At 43.5% G+C, this 24,227-nt stretch overlaps 1 protein-coding gene across 1 annotated transcript in view; it reads right to left on the bottom strand.

The window, feature by feature from the left end:
- LOC137562278 (neuronal acetylcholine receptor subunit alpha-3-like) overlaps positions 1-6,986 on the bottom strand; it is a 28,002-nt gene extending 21,016 nt beyond the window's left edge. The window contains exons 1-2 of the mRNA XM_068273612.1: positions 6,938-6,986; positions 3,680-3,819 (exon numbers count right to left, since the gene is read on the bottom strand). Coding sequence (XP_068129713.1) covers positions 3,680-3,819; positions 6,938-6,986 — 189 coding nt within the window. The remainder of the gene's footprint in view (positions 1-3,679; positions 3,820-6,937) is intronic.
- Between the last annotated feature and the right edge of the window lie 17,241 nt (positions 6,987-24,227).

Raw genomic sequence — 24,227 nt, 5'->3', positions numbered from 1 at the left:
TGGAAGTACAGGTGATCGCTCCCTGATAGTATAGCCGAGCACCAGCAATATCAGAGGACCCAGCAAAAGACCATAGAAGAGTAAGTTACTGGGTGCTACTTCAGGGGTGAGTTAGTTTAGTGTTAGGAGTAGGAGGATGACTAGGGCAATGTAAGGAGTGGGTGGGGGAAGGTTAATCTGCGAATTAGGTTAGTTAGGTGATACTGTAGTAAAATAATAATATCAGGTGCCCAAATTCTACAACTTTTTAAAATGTATGCTGGAAGAGAGGCTGACTGGACCATCCCATTTATTCAACAGCAGACTGAAACTGACTGACCCATGAATCGTCTGATGAAAGGAGGAGCCCAGAATGTTTCTCCAGGTCTGTTTTGTCTGTTACAGAATAATTGGATGAGTCTAAACAAAATTAAATCCCAGGTGGTTTGGCTTCTACTGTAAATATTGTCTGCCTGCCAGGATTTAATTAGCTGTTCTACCAAGGGATGCATTCTGCAATATGTCTGCTGGTTATTAACAATCTGTTCATGGTAGTAAAACCAGGACTGTTCATTAACTGGATGTCTTGTGCTTTCATTCTGTACATCAACCATTACATTTACAGGGGTTGGACAAAATAATGGAAACACCTAACATTTTGGCATCATAATCTTTGAACATGTTTTAAGCAATCAAGACTTGACATATGTTATTTTTTTTGTTTATTATTCTTGTTATTTGATATGTTTAATTAAAATAAATTTTTTAAAGATATTTAACCCAAAGTTGGTTATAATTTATAAAAATGGCAGATTTCTCAGACTTTCAAAGAGGCCAAATCATTGGTGCTCGTATGGCAGGCGCTACTGTCACAGAAACTGCCCAAAAGCTTGGCATTTCAAGAGGTACTGTCTCAGAAGTAATGACTGCCTTTGAAAGAGAAGGAAAAACGTCCTCAGCAAGGCACAGTTGCGGCCGAAAGTCGAAGTTGTCTGAGAGAGACCGTCAAACTCTAAATCGAATTGTTAGAAAAGCTTGCAAGACCACGGCTCCTAAAATCACTGCAGAGCTGAATGAACACCTACAGAGCCCAGTTTCCACAAAAACTGTTCATCGGGAGTTGCACAAATCTGGATTCCACGGAAGAACTGCAATTAGAAAACCTCTGCTCTCAAAGACAAATGTTTCAAAGCGTTTAGAGTGGTGTAGAAACCACCAGAATTGGTCCCTCGAGCAGAGGAAAAATGTGATTTTCTATCACGAATCATCGTTTACCTTATTTCTGACCTCTGGCCGAGTGTACGTTTGGAGACAGCTGAAAGAAGCATTTCATCCAGACTGCCTTCTCCCAACTGTAAAACATGGAGGGGGTTCTGTGATGATCTGGGGTGCTATTTCTTGGAAATCCGCCGGGCCAATGATTTCCCTTCATGGAAGAATTAACAGCCAAAACTATTTAGGAATTTTGGGCAACCAAGTTCATCCTATGGTTCAAGAACTGTTCACGGAGGGTAATGCCATCTTTCAAGATGATAATACCCCAATCCATACAGCTAGAATTGTTAAAGAATGACACGTGGAACATTCTAATGAAGTTGAGCATCTCATCTGGCCACCACAATTATCGACCTCAACATTATTGAGCATTTATGGTCGTTATTAGAGATTCAAGTAAGAAGTCGATTTCCGCCGCCATCGTCTCTAAAAGAACTGGAGGGTGTTTTAACTAAAGAATGGCCTAAAATTCCTTTGGAAACCATTCACAATTTGTATGAATCAATACCTGAGAATTGAGGCTGTAATTGCCGCAAAAGGTGGACCTACACCATATTAAAATACATTGGGCTTGATTCAGTAAACCCTGCTAAGTGTTAGCACGCCTGTGAAAAGCCCTATATCACTCCTAAAGTTAGTTTAGGTGTGATAAATTCACATCGCGTGCAAAGTCCTGGCGCGCAAAACTTTGTGTGCGCACAGCGCGGTGCGTGCGAAACGGCGCATCGCGGTGCGACAAAAACGGCGTACCCGAAGTGCCTATAAGGTCGCATTTGCGCGTGATGTCAATTTAGTAAATGGTGCTAACCCAGTTAGCACCCTAGTTATCACGCCCAAAGTCTTTAGGCGTGCTGAATGGGTTAGCACCGTTTACTGAATCAAGCCCATTTAGTTGATTTTCAAGGTGTTTCCATTATTTTGTCCAACCCCTGTATATCATTCTTATTTTTAAAGTTACTTTTTATTTTACGCTTTCATAAAGCAGAAAAGGGATAGAGCCCCCCCCCCCCTCTCTCTCTCTTTTGCTACATATGCCCCCATGATGAGTGAAGAGGAAAGGAGCCTAAACCCCTGTGTTGGACAGAGGGAGCGATCTTGACAATACTGTGCAAGTCTGTGTAGTTGTCATCGAAGGGTGCTGCTCTCTTGGGTGTCACTCTAGGTGGTATATAATCTGCAGTAGACAGTGGGATGTGGGGGGATGGGTGGAAAAACAAGGGGTGGGGGAGAGCGCACTCAGGTTGTCATTCAATAAAAATGGCCGTGGAATATTCTCACCTGGATCTGTGGCTGACTGTCTCATACGGGGTGGCCAGCAGAAAGGCTTTGTCCCACTTGGACCGGGGACCAAGTCTTGGTAGAAGTCCTCCTCCACAAGGCGTGAAGACGATAGCCTCCTTCAGAGCTGTAGTAGCAGGCTGCTGTTCTGGTATATTTTCCACCTAGCCTGAGTGCTGTGATGCCACTATAGGCGGCTGCACTGTCAGGCAGTCGTGGGTGGGTTAAGAAATTTGAGTTTAAGCGATTTGCCAGTGCAAGTGTATGCAAGTAGGAAATAGACGGCGGCTGCCATGTGAATCAAAAGTAAAAACTTTTATTGTAGCTAAGCAACGCGTTTCAGTGGGCTCAACCCTCTTTCATCAGGCCTGATGAAAGAGGGTTAAGCCCTCTGAAACGCATTGCTTAGCTACAATAAACTCAAATTTCTTAACCCACCCACGACTGCCTGACAGTGCAGCCGCCTATAGGGGCATCACAGCACTCAGGCTAGGTGGAAAATATACCAGAACAGCAGCCTGCTACTACAGCTCTGAAGGAGGCTATCGTCTTCACGCCTTGTGGAGGAGGACTTCTGCCAAGACTTGGTCCCCGGTCCAAGTGGGACAAAGCCTTTCTGCTGACCACCCCGTATGGGACAGTCAGCCACAGATTCAGGTGAGAATATTCCACGGCCAGCTGGCCATTTTTATTGAATGACAACCTGAGTGCGCTCTCCCACACCCCTTGTTTTTCCACCCATCCCCCCACATCCCACTGTCTACCCATGATGAGTGAGGGGCATATGTGATGACTAGTCATCACTGGGACTGGAAGTGTACAGGCATGGGACAGGAAGAGGGTAGGCATTGCTCCAACAGAGGCAGAGACAGTAATACAAAAGAAAATCAATAGAATAGAGAAGAGTGAGAAGTTTTGTATGCTTTATACTGCTGTTTTTTACTTTTTGTTTCAACAATATCCCGATATTTGTCTTGGGTGTTAATGAAATAGGAAGTGAGAGAAATTCTCTGTGAGAGATCACAGTGGGACAGAAGTACTTTCCCCACTAAACATCTAAAAATGTGTTGCCAATACCACACAGCATGTAGAAAACACTCCTATTTGTGGCTTTCATTCCAAAATGAGAATAAATGCATTTTCTCACCACTTTGACAAGCTGGGACATTGACACCTCAAAATAAACAATGACAGGGTCAGATACATTCTCCACTGGTCGGATGTATCGGTTGTACTTTCCAAACAAGGACTGATACAGCCTGTGTTCATGATTGGAGCAAATACATTCTATAAAAAAAAATACACAATGTTAAGAGGAACTTGGATAAAAAGGGGAACAAAATAAATCAATACATTTATTTATGTATTTATTATTTATTTGTTGTATTTATAAAGCACCAACATATTATGCAGCACTGGACATTAGTTAAGGTTACAGACAATATTTAGGGGTGACATAGAGCAATAAGACAATACAGGAATACATGCAAACCAGATCACGCAGCACAGTATGAGTACAAGGCAATGCTTAGTCAGTCACTGGATGGGAGCATGGAGATTAGGCAAGTGAGTTCACTCAGATCCATAGGATGGGTGTACGGTAATGGAGGTGAGTGAATAGATAGGAGAAACAATCTAGACGGAGAGGTAGGGACACGAAAGGTAGGGGACCAGAGTTCAGTTGTGGGCTTAGAGCACCAGTGAGGGGAGTAGGCCAGAGAGAAAAGTTGAGTATTGATGGCCTTCCTGAAGATGTGGAAGGAGGGGATATTGTAATGGGTGAGGTATTTAGATCCCATAGTGTTGGAGCAGCTCTTGAGAAGTCCTGGAGGCGTGCATGGGACTGGGTGGTGAGGGGGTGGTCAGGCGAAGTTTGTTGGAGGAACAGAGTGAACGGCTAGGTGTGTACCTCTGAGTAAGATTGGAAATGTAGATTGGGCAGCTTTTGTGGACAGATTTGTAGGCAAGACACCGTATCTTGAATCTGATTCTGGACTGGATAGGAAGCCAGTGGAGGGATTTACAGAGGGGAGCCGCTGTGGTGGAGTGATGAGAGTAGTGGATAATTCTGGCTGCTGCATTCATGACAGACTGCAGCAGGGCAATTTGGGTCATAGGGAGACCAGACAGAAGGACATTGCAGTAGTCAAGGCAGGAAATTATGAGGGCATGGATGAGGAGTTTGGTGGTGACAGAGGTCAGGAAAAGGCGGATCTTGCACAAGTTGCAGAGGTGGAAGTTGCAGGACTTTGGGGAGGTTTTGGATGTGGTGGGTGAAGGAGAGTGCGGAATCCATGGTGACACCTAGACAGCGGGCTTGAGAGGTAGGGCAAATGGTAGCGTGGCTAACAGTGACATGCACATCTGGGAGGGTCATGGATGGCTGTGGTGGGAAGATCATAAATTCCATTTTGTCCAGGTTTAGTTTCAGGAACCTAGCAGACATCCAGACCTTGTCAATGGTAGTGGTGGATAGGTCAGGGGTGTGGAGATAGATCTGGGTGTCATCTGCATACAGATGATAGTTAAAACCCATGGAGGAGATAACCTTGCCAATGGAGGATGTGTATATGGAGAACAGTAGGGGGCCAAGGACCAAGCGAGAGGTGGTTGGGGGTGGATGAGGACTCATTGAAGGAGGTCACGAAGTAGCAGTTGGAGAGGTAGGATGAGTGCCAGGCCAGAGTGAGGTCATAGGAGTAAGGGATGGTCCACTGTGTCAAAAGCTGCTAAAAGGTTAAGGAGGAGGAGAATGGAGTATTTTCCTTCAGCTTTTGCTAAGGCGAGGTCATTGACCACTTTGGTGAGAGCTATTTCGATTGAGTGGGCAGGCCGAAACCTAGATTGCAGTGGGTTCAGTGGGGAGTGGGCACTGATGTACTGAGTCAGGTGTTTGTGAACCAGACGCTCAAGGAGTTTTGAGGCAAAGGGGAGTAGAGAGGGCGGTGGTAGTGAGGGGTCAAGGGTGGGTATCTTGAGCAGGGGTAATATAGCAGCCTGCTTGAAGTCTGAGGGGAAGGTGCCTGTGAATAGGGAGAGGTTAAACAGGGCAGTGAGGACTGGGGCCAAAGCCAGGAAGTTAGGACGGAGTAGGTCAGAAGGGACAGGGTCAAGGGGGAGGTAGTGGTATGGAAAGTCTGCAGTAGGTGGTTGCATTCCTTAATGGTAGTAGGAGTGAAGGAGGTGAGGGGAGGATAGGGTGGAGGAGGAGCTGGATGGAAGAAGTTGGGAGGTGAGGATTGAAGACTAAATATTACCTGATGGATGGAGATCATTTTGTTGGTGAAGTGGATGGCTAAATCCTTGGCAGAGAGGGAAGAAACTGAGGGTGTGGTGGTGGGTTTAAGCAGGGAGTTGAAAGCGGCAAAGAGACGCCAGGGGAGGGGGGGGGGGATATTTAGAAGCTTGTGCTCCGATGAGCTTGGTGAAGTATTCCTGCTTTGAGTCGAGTTTTCCACCATTTCCGTTCAGTGGCGCGTATTACCCTCTGTAGTTTGCGAGTATGGGTGGTGTGCCAGGGCTGGGGGTTAGAGGGATGGTTGTGGCAGAATATTGGGGGAGTTATAATGATATCAGCCCATAAATTACTGTGCCAGGGTAATATCTTGTGATGACAAATGGCCCTGCTGAGTGTGTGTGTGTAAACATTTAAAGGTACAGCTTTCTTTCAGTGGACCCTTTTGGTTCAAGATAACAACACATTTTCTACTCTCTGCTGCTCATGGATGTCAGGGTTTACTGCTTTCTACCTTTTATGGAAAATCTGAATAAAAAGTATGGGGGGCTGACTGATAGAAGACAAGCAGAATGCTCGGACGGTAGATACAGCACATAACTATATTTTCATAATACAGTTAGATTTTTATGTTACTACATTTGATTGACCAAATTACCTAGCAGTACTGTCACCTGTATGCATTCATCAGAATTTTAGCATGTTAAAAAAACAAATAAAAAAGCATACAAACACTCAAAATAAAATACAAAGTAAAATAAATTCTTTTTGGAAAATTCTAAATACTGAAGATGGAACCATTCAATAATAGGTTTAATATTTTCAGATATCAAGCTACACGTGTACTGCATACATACAGGTATCAGCAGTTACACCCAATAAGACAATTATTTCAAGCTACCACTGTTTTGAAATGTCACACTCTGAATCACATATTAGTTTTTATGTCTAACTCAACCACAAACTACCAGTATACTACTGAGTAAGGTTATTCATACAGTAGTTACATCACTATAACAGAACAGTTACACTATACAGTAAAGTTATATAGGCATACACTGTACATCTTTCTATGCCTACTTACACATTTCTCACTTGGCCTTGTGAGAGTTTCAACCTGTTACATGGAAGTAAGACAAATATTGATTTTCAAAAGTTGTGAGTACTTACCCTTGGCGAATGCCACAAGCAGCATGCCTAGATAAAGCACTGTCTCCATGGTATGGGAAATACACAGCAGCTGATGCAGAAGGGAGTAGCCAGATACTGGCAGATTGCATATAACTGGAGTCTGCACTTCACTATCAGAGAAACTTACTAGCAACAAAGCAGCTCTCCTTATGATGAGGATCTCCTCCCCCTGCCCAACCTCACCGCTGTATGTCCAGAAACAAGGATTTATTAGCACACAGGGATTGAAAACATGCACTCTGCATACATCATTTCTTGTGATTTACACTTGAATTTGTTAGCATGTTTTTGTTTGTTTGTTTAGATTTTGAAATAGGATGTGTGTAATGTTGTCTTTCAAAATTATCTAACATCTATCTTAATTCATGAAGCATAGATGCTAGACAGGCTTTTTATTGCTACTCCTTCCAACTAGCAATCACAGCACCTGAATTTTTTTTAAATTGCTAATAAAAACCGTTACCAAGTCAGTCTTTATCAATCGTTTTAGCTCAGTTATTGTTTCATCTGTGTATGTTGGGTGTTGCTAAGAGATCCGATTCACTCAATCTGAGATGACTGGACAATACTGTCCTTGCCACACAAAATGACAAAACATCTTATTCACTAACCTTCCCGTAGACTGGAAAATATAAGAGATCATGCAAACCCAGCCTGGTTTAATAACAATGACTTGCTATGCTATGAAGTGGCAAGAGGTTGCTACCTTCACCTGTGTCATATTTGTTCTTCTTATTCAGAATCCCTGACATGGAAGCAAGAAGGACACATTTGTATTTTTGTCAATATGGTTCTGCCAATTTCAGAAAACTCTATGGAAATTGGTTACAGAATCTGCAGTGAGACTTACCCCTGTGCAGGGTGAGGTGAAGGTGGTGTCACATCTGTATAGAAGAAACAATCCATTATATCTGACTGGGATTATAAGAGGGTAGCAGCCTGCAAAGTTTTTGCTTTCTTTGCACATTATTTATCTACCCTTGTTCTTGAGGGTTGGATATTGTATTTATTATCTTAAAGCAGGCCTGAACTCCGGACTTACTTTCTGCTCTAAAAATAAGCAACAGCATAACAACTTGTAAAGAAAAACACTTCCTTGTTACAGCTGATACAAATCCTGCAATACATCTGCAGAATGTCTAATTCCTGCTTTCATGGAAGCAGACATATTATTAACATCCTGTGTTCACAAATTAGCTGCTCTGCCAGGGCAGAGGAGATTCCTGAGCTGACACAGCTGAGAGATTAAATTACAGTGGTGATTAGTCCAAGATGAAGGGGAATTGGACAAGCTAAACTCTCTACATACAGGGTACGTTTATCTATGTTTTCCTTCTGTCCTGTGCAAGAGTTCAGGCCCACTTCAAAGTGAGAGGCATATAGGGACTGCCATATTTATTTGCTTTTAATCAATACCAGTTGCCTGTCAGTCCTGCTGATCTCTTTGGCTGCAGTAGTGTCTGAATCACACACCTGAAACCAGGGGCGGCGCCAGGTGGGTGCTTTGGGATGCTGAAGCACCCCCTAAAATTCCCCAAGCACCCTATTAGCACCCCCTGGCGTGAACTGACTTTCGGCGTCAGTTCACCGGCAGCAGCAGCCTGCAGCTCCGGCAGCGGCAGAGCAGGGCTACGGGAAAATGGTGTCCGAAGCCCTGCTCTGGAGACTTTGAGTCTGCAGTGCAGGGCTTCGGGTGCCATTTTCCCGTAGCTCTGCTCAGCGCGGGAGTTTCAGCTGCTGGCTGCAAAGGATCGTGGGAGCTGCGCGCCGGAAGGAGGCCGGGCAGGACAGGAGTTCCTCAGGTGAGTAAATGTTTTTTTTTTCTATTTCTGACAGGCAGCCAGCCAGGTGTATGTTCTGGGCAACTCTGCTACATGATTGAAGTGTTTTCTGGCCAGGTCTGCCTTCCACATTATTGTACGTATTTCTAGTCAAATCTGCTAGAGGATTGATTGCATGTATTTTCTGCTCAACTCTGCTGACAATGAAATGATTGCACGTATTTCTAGTCAAATCTGCTGACATGATTGAACATGTTTTCTGGTCAAATCTGACACATGATTGAAAGTGTTTTTTGGTCAAATCTGCTGACAGGATTGAACGTATTTTCTGGGCAAATCTGCCGACATGATTGAACATTTTTTCTAATCAAATCTGACACATGATTGAAAGTGTTTTTTGGTCAAATCTGCTGACAGGATTGAACATATTTTCTGGGCAAATCTGCTGACATGATTGAACATGTTTTCTGGTCAAATCTGCCACATGATTGAAAGTGTTTTTTGATCAAATCTGTCGACAGGATTGAACGTATTTTCCTAATGCCTCCATGGTAGCACATTGGGTAGTGACCCCGCCCCCACTACCCCATAGGACCAGTGAATATTAAATTGAAGTGAGAGGAGGTGCTCGCTGCCTTTTTTTCCAGTCCTCACCTCATAGAACCAGGTACCTGCGTTTGCTGCAGAAGTTTTTTCTTTTGTCACCTACCTGCTGTTTCTTGCAGCCTCCACACACTTGCCTCCCCTGTGTGATGGCCCCCTGTACAGCCTATAAATTGGGTTTATGTGGGGCACCCCATTCTGCTGATCTTGGGGGTTATTAACTGACTGCCTAGGTAAAAAGTGGTGTAAATCGCCATACAACTCACCAGGCATCAGGTAAAATTCTGACTCTAAAATAGAGTTATCTCGGCCATGGTGTCCTTCCTTCCTTCCCTCTCGTTCCCTGCCGTCTCGGCGTGCGTTCCACCTCCTTCTGCACTTCCGTGCAGGCATCTGGAGCGCATGGGGGCGTGGGGGGCGGACTCTGTCTCTCGCTGTGCTCGCTCGCCGCCCGCAATGGCCAGAACCTGCGCAGTAGGAGTCCTAGCGCGTCATGCGCCCCAGGGTGTAGCGCAGATGCGTATTTCCGCTTCCGGGTTACGGAACCAGGAAGGGAAATAGTTTAAAAGCCGCATTAGCGGCAATTTTCGGCGCTGGGAGGTTGTGCACGCCGCTGCTTGCTGCTGACTGCTGCTGCTGACGCTCCAACCCTCTGCAAAAGCCTCAGGACATTCAAATCAAAACTGTTTCTTCTCAGGTGGGTCATTGCGTGGCACTTTCCTCTTTTGTACCTAATCTACACTAAAATGTCATACTGATATACTCTTAATCTTCTTCCTTCAGCTGTCATATTTTGATCAGCTACTATGGACACCTATGCGCCCCATAGAGATCAGCGACATCTTGATAGGTAGGTGACTATTTCAGGTAAGTGTAACTGAATCTTGGGAGTGCATCAATCATACTAATAGTCACAATTTGACTATTGTTTCAGCCCAAGAAGACGGAATTCATCAAAGAAGAAAAAGTCGAACAAACGAAAGTCACCTCCCCGTCATCAGTCGGCAAAAACTACGGAGTCCCGCTCCAAACACAGATCATCCTCACACCATACTTCAAAACGTCATACGTCACATAGAAGCAGAAGTAAATCTCCTAGACGGAAATCTCCTTCACGTCAAGATGGATGCTGGGCTTGCGGAGACAAAGTAATGTCAGGAAAGCTCGTCTGCTCAGGATGTTTCGCAGAGATGCCTGTCGAACCAGAACAATCTTCAGTTGATGTCTCGGACCTCATAAAGAAAGCCGTTCAAGAGTCTATGGAGTCTTACATTTCAAGCCTACCTTCTAGAGATGACCAAGTACAACCTAGTACCTCTACAGCATCTCCGGAGCATTCAATAGAGGATGTTCCTTGCGGTTTCGATTTCTCCCTAGTACAACCATTTATAAAATCAGTACGTGAAGCAATCGAGTGGGAATCGGATGATGATTCTGAACAACCTGAAGTCAAAGCTAAGAAAAGAAGAATATACTACGACCAACAAACGAAACCTAAAGATTCTTTCCCATTTTTGGGTGAAGTAGAAGATATTATGAATGAAGAATGGCAAAAAATAGAGAAAAAACCACCCTTAGCAAATAGACTGCAAAAGCTGTACCCTCTATCAGAGCAAGATTCAAAATCATTAGACAACGCCCCCGTGGTAGACGCCTCTGTCATACGGTTGGCCAAACACATGACCCTCCCTCTCGAAGATGCCATCTCTTTCAGAGACGTACTCCATCGCAAGACAGACTTGGACCTTAAAAAGACCTACATAGCGGCAGGAGGGGCATGTAGACCGGGCATAGCCTTGGCATCCGTAGGGAAGGCAATCAGAGCCTGGACAGACAATATAGAGACGGCATTGAATTCTGATGTGGACAGAAAATCCATCATTTCTGCCCTTGATGACCTAAAATTATCAGCAGACTTCATTGGAGAGGCAGCGTTCGATGTGGTCAGATCTTCCTTTCGGGCTATGCTTTATAGCGTCACTGCAAAACGCGCTCTATGGCTAAAATCGTGGTCGGCGGACTCAAACTCGAAATTAACATGGTGTAAAATTCCGTATGACGGTAGATCACTATTCGGCGAGAAGATGGATACGGCCATTAGTCGAGTTTCCGGAGGGAAATCCGGGCTCATTCCCCAAGACAGAAAACCAGCCAGACCAGCCCCAAATTTTCAACATCAGAATCGATTCAAAAATCCAAGATCCTATCGCCCGAACAAAAACTTTAAGCGTAACTGGAGAAGTACTCAGGGAGCCTTGAATAAGTTGACCAAGCAGAAATCGACAGAGTCCACATCATCACAGAAAAAATCTTTTTGACGGTGCGTGTGCCCAAGAAATACCAGTCGGTGCCAGACTAAAACTGTTCCGCCATGTATGGGAGACGAACATAAAATCTCACTGGGTAATAAAAACAGTTTCAGACGGTCATTCTTGGGCATTCAAAAGGGATCCACCTCAGACCTTCGTACCGACAAAAATCCCACACGGGCAGGAGAAGAGAAACGTCTTATTCTCCTATCTGGCAGAATTAATCGACAAACAGGCTGTATTACCGGTTTCTTTAGATCAAAGGGGGCAGGGGTTTTATTCCCCTCTCTTTCTGGTCAAGAAGAAGTCGGGAAAACTAAGACCGGTACTAGACTTAAAAAGACTGAACCGTTATATCCACCTGGAAACTTTCAAAATGGAATCCCTACAGTCCATAAGTCAGGCAATAACGGTGCAAGATTGGATGCTGTCCGTAGACTTGCAGGACGCATACTTACACGTCCCAATCCAACAGGGGATGCAGAAATACCTACGCTTTGCAGTCGGAACGCACCACTATCAATTCGTGTGCCTGCCATTCGGCATATCGACCGCCCCGAGAACTTTCACAAAAGTGTTAGTATCCCTGGTAGCAGTGCTGAGAGAACAAGGTCTGCGCCTATATCACTACCTAGACGATATACTTCTGATAGCGAACGACCGAAATCGTCTACTACTTCACAGGGAAATTCTTCTTCAAGCCTTAGCAGCGTTTGGTTGGCTAATCAACCAGGACAAGAGTCAGATGGAACCGACACAGGATCTCGTTTTCTTGGGAGCACGATTTCAGACAGCTTACAATTCAATATCCATTCCTCTGGAGAAAATTCCGATAATTCAAGACAGAGTCAAAGAAATGCGGGGAACCCACTTTTACTCCGCAAGGAAATGTCTGAGACTGATAGGAACATTGTCTGCGACCATACTTATGCTGCCATGGGCGCATTTACACATCCGAACGTTTCAGATTGGCTTCTTAGAGCAATGGAACAAAACAAGCATGAACCAACGCATTACTATATCCCATCAGATGAAGAACAGCTTGAAGTGGTGGTTATTGACGGAGAAGATACGCTCTCATGTTCAACTGGCACCCGGCAGACCGATTGTAATCACAACCGATGCCAGCAGGAGGGGTTGGGGAGCCACCTGCGAAGGTCACTCAGCCCAAGGTCAGTGGGATCCACACACATCGAGAGAATCATCGAACTCCCGAGAGCTCAGAGCAGTACTGTATGCTCTCAACCACTTCCTACATCTTATATACAACAAGAATTGTCTTCTCAGAATAGACAACAAAACAGCGGTCTCTTACATTCAACGCCAGGGGGGCACACGAAGTCGTTCACTGATGAGGATATCAGACCAAATCTTTGCCCTGGGGGAAGAGAACCTACTGTCTCTGAAAGCAATCTACATTCCGGGGAGACTGAACAGAGAAGCAGACTTCCTCAGTCGGAAAGATCTCGACAACAACGAGTGGTCACTGAGCCAGGAAGGCTTCAACCTCATATGCCAACGATGGGGAGCCCCAGAAATCGATCTGATGGCATCCAGCCACAACACAAAATGCCGGAGATTCTTTGCAAGATACCCTTACAAGCAGGCAGAAGCCCTAGATGCATTGACGACTCCGTGGAACTTCTCAATCGGATATGTGTTCCCACCAGTCCCATTGATACAGAAGTTACTCTTCAGACTTCGCCAAGAACCGGTAGTTCTGCTGGCAGTCCTACCGAACTGGGCCAGACGTCCATGGTATCCTCTATTACTACACCTAGCAACAGAGGAACCTCTCATCTTGCCACTCACGAAACAACTACTATCCCAAGGTCCGATATTCCATCCAAACCCATCTCGCCTGAGTTTAACGGTCTGGAGACTGAAAGGGGGAAACTAGAAAAACTAGGATACACTCCAGAGGTCATCGCAACTCTCTTACAAGCAAGGAAGCCTTCAACAAACTCTTCATACTATAGAATCTGGAGCAGATTTATTGACTTTGCGAAGACTAACACCTTTGACCATACACATGCTCAACCTCACCATATACTTTCCTTTCTTCAAACTGGCCTGGATAAAGGCCTAAGCTACAGTGCGATCAAGGTCCAAATTTCCGCATTATCCGCTCTCACTGACCAGAAATGGGCCGGGCACCCACTGGTCAAACAGTTTCTTCTGGCGGCAATTAAGCTCAAACCTCCAAGGAGGGCATGCTTTCCCAAGTGGGATCTGCCGATAGTATTGAGCTACCTCTCTGGAATTCCGTTTGAACCAACTGAGGAATGTTCATTGCTCAATTTAACACTCAAGACTGTTTTCCTCGTGGCCATAACATCCGCCCGAAGGGTCTCAGAGCTCCAGGCGTTGAGCTGTAGGGAGCCATATCTGTCTTTCTACCATGACAGAGTACAGCTCAGGCCTATGGACTCCTTTCTACCAAAAGTTTCAACTGCATACCACATGAACCAAGACTGGTCTCTTCCATCATTTCAAAATGAAGGAAATACTAACTTACACTGTCTCGACGTCTCAAGAGCCCTTAGAGCCTATATCTCAGCAACAGATTCATTCCGAAAAGCCGATAACCTTTTCATCATTCCTGCGGGATACAGGAAAGGCCAAGGCGCTTCCTCTAGAACGATAGCTTCATGGTTGGTCAAAGTAATCCAAAGCGCATATCGGGCTGTCAATTTGTCTCCTCCTGAAAATATCAGGGCGCATTCAACCAGAAGCATATCTTCCTCCTGGGCGGCCTACTCAAACGTATCTGCTTCAAAGATTTGCCAGGCTGCGAATTGGTCATCGATAAATACGTTTATTGCACATTATAAAGTTGATGTTTCTTCTTCTACTGCACTAGAGTTTGGGAGAGCAGTCATCTCCTCCTCTGTGTCTACCTTGGAATAAATTTCTGTTATTTTCTTCAGCAAACTACTGTGTCCCTCCCGTCTTATTCAATACTAGTTAGATCCCAATGTGCTACCATGGAGGCATTAGGAAAGCGGAAAATTGTATACTTACCTATCGGTAATTTTCCTTTCCTAAGGCATCCATGGTAGCACATGGATCCCACCCGATATTCGGTGAGTCTAATAGTTACAAAGACAGCGAGCACCTCCTCTCACTTCAATTTAATATTCACTGGTCCTATGGGGTAGTGGGGGCGGGGTCACTACCCAATGTGCTACCATGGATGCCTTAGGAAAGGAAAATTACCGATAGGTAAGTATACAATTTTCCGCTTTCTGGGCAAATCTGCTCACATTACGTGTATTTTCTTGAGAAAACCTGCACAATTATGTGAATTTTCTGGGGAAAGAGTCACCAAAACTTGGGCCCACTGTATTTGTGTTGCACTTTTAAAGGGAACCCGAGGTGAGAATAATATTGAGGTTGCCATATTTATCTCCTTTTAAGAAATACCAGTTGTCTGGCTGCTGTGCTGGTCCTCTGCCTCTAATTCTTTCAACCACTTTCAACCATAGACCTTGAACACGCATGCAGCAGGTCAGGGGTTTCTGACAATATTGTCAGAACTGACAAGATTAGCTGCATGCTTATTTCTGGTGTAATTCAGTTCACTACTGCAGCCAAATAGATCAGCAGGGCTGCCAGGCAACTAGTATTGTTTAAAAGGAAATAAATATGGCAGCCTCCATATCACTCTCACCTCGGGTCGCTTTAAATTACAGTTAGCTCTGCCCTCATCCGGTCATGGCCACGCCCATTTTTGCCGTGCCGCGCATCGCGCACCGCAGATCATCTGCTACCCCGGAAATTGGTCCAGCACCTGCATAGCACCCCCTACAAAAAATCCTGGAGCCGCCACTGCCTGAAACAAGCATGCAGCTAATCTAGTCATACTTCAGTCAGAGCACCTGATCTGCATGCTTGTTCAGGGTCTATAACTAAATGTATTAAAGGCAGATAAACAGCAGTGCAACCAGGCAATTTGCATTGTTTAAAAGGATATAAATATGTCAGCCTCCATAGTCCTTTCACTTCAGAATGTGTTTTCAGAATGACAGCCATTTACTGTATATACAGAACAGTAGCTTATACAGTGGGTTGCAAAAGTATTCGGCCCCCTTGAAGTTTTCCACATTTTGTCACATTACTGCCACAAACATGCATCAATTTTATTGGAATTCCACGTGAAAGAACAATACAAAGTGGTGTACACGTGAGAAGTGGAACGAAAATCATACATGATTCCAAACATTTTTTACAAATCAATAACTGCAAAGTGCGGTGTGCGTAATTATTCGGCCTCCTGAGTCAATACTTTGTAGAACCACCTTTTGCTGCAATTACAGCTGCCAGTCTTTTAGGGTATGTCGCTACCAGCTTTGCACATCTAGAGACTGAAATCCTTGCCCATTCTTCTTTGCAAAACAGCTCCAGCTCAGTCAGATTAGATGGACAGCGTTTGTGAACAGCAGTTTTCAGATCTTGCCACAGATTCTCGATTGGATTTAGATCTGGACTTTTAACTGGGCCATTCTAACACATAGATATGTTTTGTTTGAAACCATTCCATTGTTGCCCTTGCTTTATGTTTAGGGTCATTGTCCTGCTGGAAGGTGAACCTCCGCCCTAGTCTCAAGTCTTTTGCAGTCTCCAAGAGGTTTTCTTCCAAGTTTGCCCTGTATTTGGCTCCATCCATCTTCCCATCAACTCTGACCAGCTTCCCTGTCCCCGTTGAAGAGATGCACCCCCCGAGCATGATGCTGCCACCACCATATTTGACAGTGGGGATGGTGTTTCAGAGTGATGTGCAGTGTTAGTTTTCCGCCACACATAGCGTTTTGCATTTTGGCCAAAAAGTTCCATTTTGGCCTCATCTGACCAGAGCACCTTCTTCCACATGGTTGCTGTGTCCTCCACATGGCTTGTGGCAAACTGCAAATGGGACTTCTTATGCTTTCTGTTAACAATGCCTTTCTTCTTGCCACTTTTCCATAAAGGCCAACTTTGTACAGTGCATGACTAATAGTTGTCCTATGGACAGAGTCTCCCACCTGAGCTGTAGATCTCTGCAGCTCGTCCAGAGTCACCATGGGCCTCTTGACTGCATTTCTGATCAGTGCTCTCCTTGTTCGGCCTGTGAGTTTAGGTGGATGGCCTTGTCTTGGTAGGTTTACAGTTAAGCCATACTCCTTCTATTTCTGAATGATCGCTTGAACAGTGCTCTGGGGGATGTTAAAGGCTTTGGAAATCTTTTTGTAGCCTAAGCCTGCTTTAAATTTCTCAAAAACTTGATCCCTGACCTGTCTTGTGTGTTCTTTGGACTTCACGGTGTTGTTGCTCCCAATATTCTCTTAGACAACCTCTGAGGCCATCACAGAGCAGCTGTATTTGTACTGACATTAGATTACACACAGGTGCACTCTATTTAGTCATTAGCACTCATCAGGCAATGTCTATAGGCAACTGACTGCACTCAGATCAAAGGGGGCCGAATAATTATGCACACACCACTTTGCAGTTATTTATTTGTAAAAAATGTTTGAAATCATGTATGATTTTTGTTCCACTTCTCATGTGTACACCACTTTGTGTTGGTCTTTCATGTGGAAATCCAATAAAATTTATTCATGTTTGTGGCAGTAATGTGACAAAATGTGGAAAACTTCAAGGGGGCCGAATACTTTTGCAACCCACTGTATATCTATCAAGAAGCCATTGAGGTATTCTAGGAAAATTGAAACTGTTGAATTGTTTCTCTGTGCTTCTCGCTAAAGTATAGAAGTATAACTGAGGTGGAGTGTGGAATATGCATTCTAAAAACAATGCTCAAAAGGACAGATGTGGTATCAGCCATACGAAATCAATAAAAGATCACATCCTTTTCACTGACTCAGCAAAAAAGTAGTTTCATCTCTATTGTAATTATATAAGTGCAGATATAAATGATTAATAACTTCAAACCACAGGCCACAAAACAGTAGGTATGCAGAGAGCTGTAATACACACTACACCACTCTTTCAACTCCCAGCTCTTTGCATAAACCACAACCTATGCACAAAAGTATATACAGAGAATTCATAAACCACAGGATGTTCCCAAAAACTATCACAGACCAATACTAATAAAGGCAGCACACATTTACTGGCATATTTGCTCTCTAGATGTATGAATGGCACCCTAGGAGGTGTTACAGAAAAACCACATGGGTTTAAATGAGGTCTAGCAATCAATATTTGTCCTTTCACGTTTTTAAATATGACATGCATTCATTAGAAACAGTTAGGAGCTACATTTCTTAATGGACCTAGAGCAATAGTAACAAATGCTTAGCAACACTATGTACATAATTTACTTAATGGACTCAGAAAGTCCACTAATCTTTAGCAGCATTAGGTGCTAAAATTTCTTAATGAACTCACAAAATTAGTCAACAAATGCTTAGCAACACCATGTACAAAAATGTCTTAATGGACTCGGAATACTCCTCTAATGCTTAGCAGCACTAGGTACAAAAGGTTGGAACGTTTCTGTTACACAATGGCCTGAATGGCATGGCAGAAGGCACTTACTAATGTCAAGGCACTCACCAAAATGTGCGGAAGCAAAACATTATTTTGAGGCTCAGAATAATGATTCTAGTTTATAAAAGCATTGGCCAAACGGGTAAATATAAGAAGGTCTACACAAGCAGCAAGAAAGGCAAATATTCACCTTACTATTGAGCTATTGCATGTAAAATATGCATCCTCTAAACTGAACCTAAAGTGAAAATAGACTGATGAGATAAATTACTGTATGTATCCTACTCCTAAAATTGACTTTTCGATATCCCACAGTTTTATGTTTAATAACATAAACTGTCATTTACATAGCTGATTATTAACTCTTTCCGGCAGAGAAAGAAGAAAATAAACACAGCATATTTAATTGTTTGCTTGCGACTGTGCATACACATGTCTATCTCATTATGTCACATGTCACTTAAGGTTCTCCTTAACGAGATGAAAAACTAACTATAGCAAGTAACCTGTCTATATATCTTATCTAAAATTTGAAAGGTTTACACAGTAAATCTAGCTGCAAACAGCTTCAACAGTATATGATTATTTCTTCCTGTGATCAAAGGAGAGCAGCCATATTCTGCTTGTAATCATTACACAGGCAAGCTGCTCTGCATCTCCACCCCTCAGCCTGTGAAAACTCCACTCCCCTCTTCTACTCTCTCCTCCCCTCTCCACCCCCTTGCCTCTGAAATCTTGTGCATGCTTCAGCAAAGCCTCCTTCTCCCCAGGCTTTGCTCCCATGAGCACTTGCAGCACGAGGCATGGATACATTCATTTACAGGCAATCAGGTAATAAAATAAAAAAACATTTGGGGGAAGAATGACCAATAAACTATATGTAAGGGGGAGAAAAAGGAAGGCAGCAAAAGTTTGTCTCGGATCCACTTTAAGCCTGTTTTACATGCGCAGCTGCAGATGGTGAAATCATCAACTGTGAGCTGTTTCAGTGCACCTTCCAGTGCCTATTCAAAGTGCTTTTATTATTTACATATTATTCAGGAGCACTTAAGATGAGATGTATATCACATTTGATACAAAAAGAGACCCGATAGTGTAATATTGGTGTTAAAAGGAAAGATGATAAATATACAGGATATTAACAAAGCAGGGTTGATGACTGGGCAACCAACCAATTGTAGCATATGGAGAACATTCAGTGTCCACTTGTATATACTGGATTCACAGAGTTATAGTCAATCTCTTACATAAAAACAAAGGGGTTTCCAGCCTGGTGGGCCAGAATGAGGCCTTAAAGGAAACCTAAACTGAGAAGGATATGGATTTTTCCTTTTAACCTCCCTGGCGTTTTGTAAGGTTAGAAAATTACAATCAATTTCCAGTTAAGGCGTGTTCAAATCCTGTCGCCCACAGGAATTGGGATTCAATCCCTTATATATAATACAATACAATAACATTTCTATAGCGCTTTTCTCCCATAGGACTCAAAGCGCTTAGGCTCTCTCAGATTCAGTAGTTAGTAGGATGAAGTATTCACACAACAAAAGTTATATTTCTGCAAATGCCAGACTGAACAGGTGGGTTTTCAGTCTGGATTTAAACACATCCAGGGATGGGGCTGTCCTGATCTGTTGAGGTAAGGAGTTCCAAAACATAGGGGCAGCATGACAGAAGGCTCTGGGACCAAAAGTTTCCAAGTGGACTCTGGGTATGACTAGATTATTAGAACCTGTGGATCTGAGAATGCGGGGATTGCTACGCAGCTGTAACATATCTTTCAAGTATCCAGGGCCTAGATTATTCAGGGATTTAAATGTCAGTAGGCCGATCTTGAATAAGACCCTCCATTCTATAGGTAGCCAGTGAAGGGAATGCAGGACTGGCATTATGTGGCAGTGACGGGGTTGGTTGGTTAGCAGTCTGGCAGCAGTATTCTGTATCAGCTGTAGGTGGTACAAGACCTTTTTTGGAAGGCCAGTGTAGAGAGCATTGCAGTAGTCCAGTCGGGATGTGATGAAGGCGTGGACTAAGGTTGGCAGATCTTCTGGGGGTATGAGGTGCTTGATTTTTGCAATGTTCTTCAGGTGAAAATAGGATGATTTCACCACCGCAGAGATTTGAGTTCTGAAGTTTAAATCCCCATCAATTAGAACTCCCAGGCTACGCACATGATCAGAGCTGCGTAGATCCGTGCCTCCTATTCCCAGTGGTGAAGACTGCAAGTTAAGTTGTTTTGTTATCATGCTCTGCCCTCCAATCAGAAGGACTTGAGTTTTGTCTGCATTTAGTTTCAGCCAGTTGTCTTTCATCCATTGCTGTAGTTCACGTAAGCAGGCGTTTATAGTTAGAGTTGGGTCTGTCACACCAGGCTTGAAGGAAAGATATAGTTGGGTGTCCTCTGCGTAGCAGTGGTATGTCAGGCCATGTTTTTGGATTAGTTTTCCCAACGGTAGCATGTAAATCGTGAAAAGCAGGGGAGAGAGGATTGAGCCCTGGGGCACCCCATACTTAAGTGTTACAGGGGTGGACAGGAAGGGCCCCATAGACACTTTGTGGGTTCTGCCACTCAAGAAGGATTGGAACCACTGAAGTACTATGCCATTAATGCCGCAGTATTCCTGTAGCCTGTTTATCAAGATGTCATGGTCAACTGTGTCAAAGGCTGCAGAAAGGTCTAGCAGTATGAGGATCGAGCACTTTCCTCAATTCAGAGTCCAATGCTGTACAGATGCATTGCTGGCCTCCAGGCTTGTGACGCAGTCTATTGATATGGATGGCGGCAGACGGTCGATGGCTAGGTGCACTATGGAGTTGCGGGGAGCAGGTGGGGTGAGTATGGTAGCAAGGTTATTAAAGATAAGATTATGGTTGTGTACAGGTTTCTTGCACACTGAGTGAGCTTTCCAAACGAAGGATGGGAGTAGGAAGAATGGGTAAACTGGTAATACTGATAAGATTTATGGAAATAGGAGTTTTAACAGATATGACGTGAGAAGGATGGTATTTTAGGAATGGTTTGAGGGGATGGGTAATGTGGGGAAGTGGTAAGGATTTGGGTAGACATTCCCGGGGTGAGCAAGAGGAGGAAAGATATAGTGAGAATGGGTTTTTCAAGCAAATCTGAAACGAAAATAAACATATGATACAATGAATTGTAAGTATAGTACAGCTAAGAAAGAAAAACTAAACAGTAGCAAAGAAAAGAGTCTCGACATTTTTTCCAGTACAGGAAGAATTAAAGGAAGATTTAGGAAGAATCAAAATAAAAAATCCACTTACCTGGGGTTTCCTCCAGCCCCTGGTAGCCATCCTGTGCCCTTGCCACAGCTCCGGTGGCTTGCGGTCCCCTCCGGTGCAGGTCGGCATCTACTTGTGCTCCAGCGTGCAGCTCACTGAGTTGCACTGACGTCTTCCATACTGTACCGTGCAGGCACAGAACTCCTGCGCAGTACAATCCAGATGACTTCAGCGCAACTACGTGAGCCGCACGTTGGAACGCAAGTAAGCCTTGTATACCGGAGGGGACCCCGGGCCACCAAGGGGGAGCGGAGATGCAGCGAGGGCACAGGACGGCTGCAAGGGGCTGGAGGAATCCCCAGGTAAGTGGATTTTTTATTTTGCTTCTTCCTGAATGTATCCTTTAAAAAAAAAAAAACTTCAGCTGTTATCTATGCAAAAGAGTTTCTCTGAGCTATACAGTCCTGTTTTCTGAAGCATTTAAACCACAGGTCTGGAGTAAAAATACCCCAAGATCTTAGGCTTCCGCCAGCCCCTAGCAGCCTATCTATCCCCCGCCGCAGCTCCACTTCCAGCCGGTGTCCCAGGGTCATCTCTGTTGCAGATGCCGACCTTGCCAGGTCAGCATCTTCTGTGCCTGCGTGAGCGCATGCGATCGCGCTCACGTAGCCTGGTGTGTTCTGCACAGGCACAGAAGTACTGCGCCTTCGCAGAGAGTTCTGGCCATGGGAGTGCGACTGTGAGCATCACGGCCATGCGTTTGCGCAGGCGCAGAAGACATCTGCAACTGAGGGGACCACGGACCATCAACTAGGAGCGGAGGTGCGGCGAGGGACAGATAGGCTGCCAGGGGCTGGAGGAAGCCCCAGGTAATTAGATCTTGTTTTTTTTTGTTTGTTTTATACCTCGGATGTGTCCTTTAAACAGCCAAGAAAAGTGAGAGACAGCTTTGATAAGGTTTCACTGCAAGGAAATTCAAATGGTCATTATTTCTGTTGTTTTTTATATAGTTTAAGAGACAGTGTGGTTTCTAAACTGCAAATATATATATATATATATATATATATATATATATATATATGATGCAATGCTATAAAAAAAACCTGCATATCGGAAAATAAAAATATGAGACTCTTTGCTACTAATGTTCTATTTGTCATTTGTACTACAAATACAATTCATTGCATTTTAATTTGCTTCAGGTTTGCTTTAAATATAGCCTTTGTCTATTTGGAGGCAGACAAAAGGGAGAAGATGGGATTTTGAAAGGGGCATACGGTGAAGAGAAGAAAGGATTGGAGAGGAGAGCAGGTAGATAGTTTTGTTTGTGAATAAACATCATGCTGGCTTAAAAATGCAAGCTATATAATCTGCTTACCCTTGGTGTATACACAGTCTTGGGTCCTTGCTTTAAGACTAAAGTATTAGTTTACTTTTTTCCATTGAATTCAGAAATTACAGAAATTTGATTGGCTGTTGGTGGCTCTGCCTGCTTTTTATGAATATGATCCCAGTCACAGCGAGAAATGTGCTAAGGTTTTAGGTCCCTGCTATTAACAATGTAATTAAATATTACCATTGAAAATTAGGAGGTGAAATCTGATAGCTTATTTGGTGGTCCCATCCACTTTTTCAACTGCAGTTACCTCATGACCTCATTCAAAGTTAGAGGACTCTTTCATTTATACTGCAAGAATGGCAGCGATTTATACCTCACCATTGAAGTCAAAGGTGAAATCGAATTGTTTTTTTTGTAGCTTCTCTCACTTGTTGCACCCCCAAGCAACTTACACTACTATGAGCCAAATAATTGTGCAAAGTTTGATAATTGTAGGAGGAGAAGCATATAGAAAATGAGGGTCAGAATAAGCATAAGCTAAAAATCAATAACAATATGTTGGCTTTACTCATGTCAACATAAGAAGAATAAGCTGAAAATGAATAATAATATGTTAGCTTTATTCAAGATAACATAATAAGCTTAAAACAAATAATATGTTGTCTGTAATTAAGTCAACATAATTATCAGCAATTAAAGAGCGCACTGTGCTAACAGCTTTCAGGAAGTAAAGAATTTACTTTATTTACTTTTGTGAATAATTTGTTACAACCCATCATTTTTCCATTAGTCACTTCTGAATAATGTAGCAGTATAATAATGTAGCACTTCTGAATAATGTAGCTGTACACATTACAGCTTCTTAAGTACCTGCTGTTTTCTCTAAGTTACTGTGTCTGTGACAAGGCAATACTACCTCTTCCCTCTAATAACATCACACTCTTATAACTCCAAACAGGTTTCTCAGTACTAATGCCCTACTCTGTCCTCCAACTACTCTTTGTTAGGCTGGGAGAATTTTTTCAGCTCACACAATGACAAAACGACAATATTTAAACAATTAAACAATAAAGATATCACAATCCATAATCAGAAATACATAACATGCAAAGAAACAAAATAAAAAGGATAACACTGGGAACACAGGAGCCCAATCAAGTGTAGTATGTGTGGTTCTGGATTGGTGTGGATAAGAAGATAAAGTAAATGGGTATTAACCCTCTTCTGGTTGCCCAACATGCAACCAGTATATGCCCATGTGGGGAAGTTCCATACCCACTCAGCCTTGGTGATGTGAATATGGTCTCCAGGGAAAAAATAAATTAATTAAAATCTAAAATTTCAGACACCCCCAACCGGGCTGGAAACACTAGTACATAAGAAAATGAGACACCCAAAAATATATAATAAATAAAAACTTGTTATAAAGAAGGTAGGTGTTGGCTTACCATCAATGATGACAACAGTTTGATAATTTAAAGGGAACCTTAACTGAACGGGGGTAA

The sequence above is a fragment of the Hyperolius riggenbachi genome, chromosome 3, assembly GCF_040937935.1.
Source record: "Hyperolius riggenbachi isolate aHypRig1 chromosome 3, aHypRig1.pri, whole genome shotgun sequence".
Taxonomy (NCBI): Eukaryota; Metazoa; Chordata; class Amphibia; order Anura; family Hyperoliidae; genus Hyperolius; species Hyperolius riggenbachi.
The sequence above is the reverse complement of the archived record's forward strand: the minus strand, read 5'-3'. Positions and strand labels throughout refer to the sequence as shown.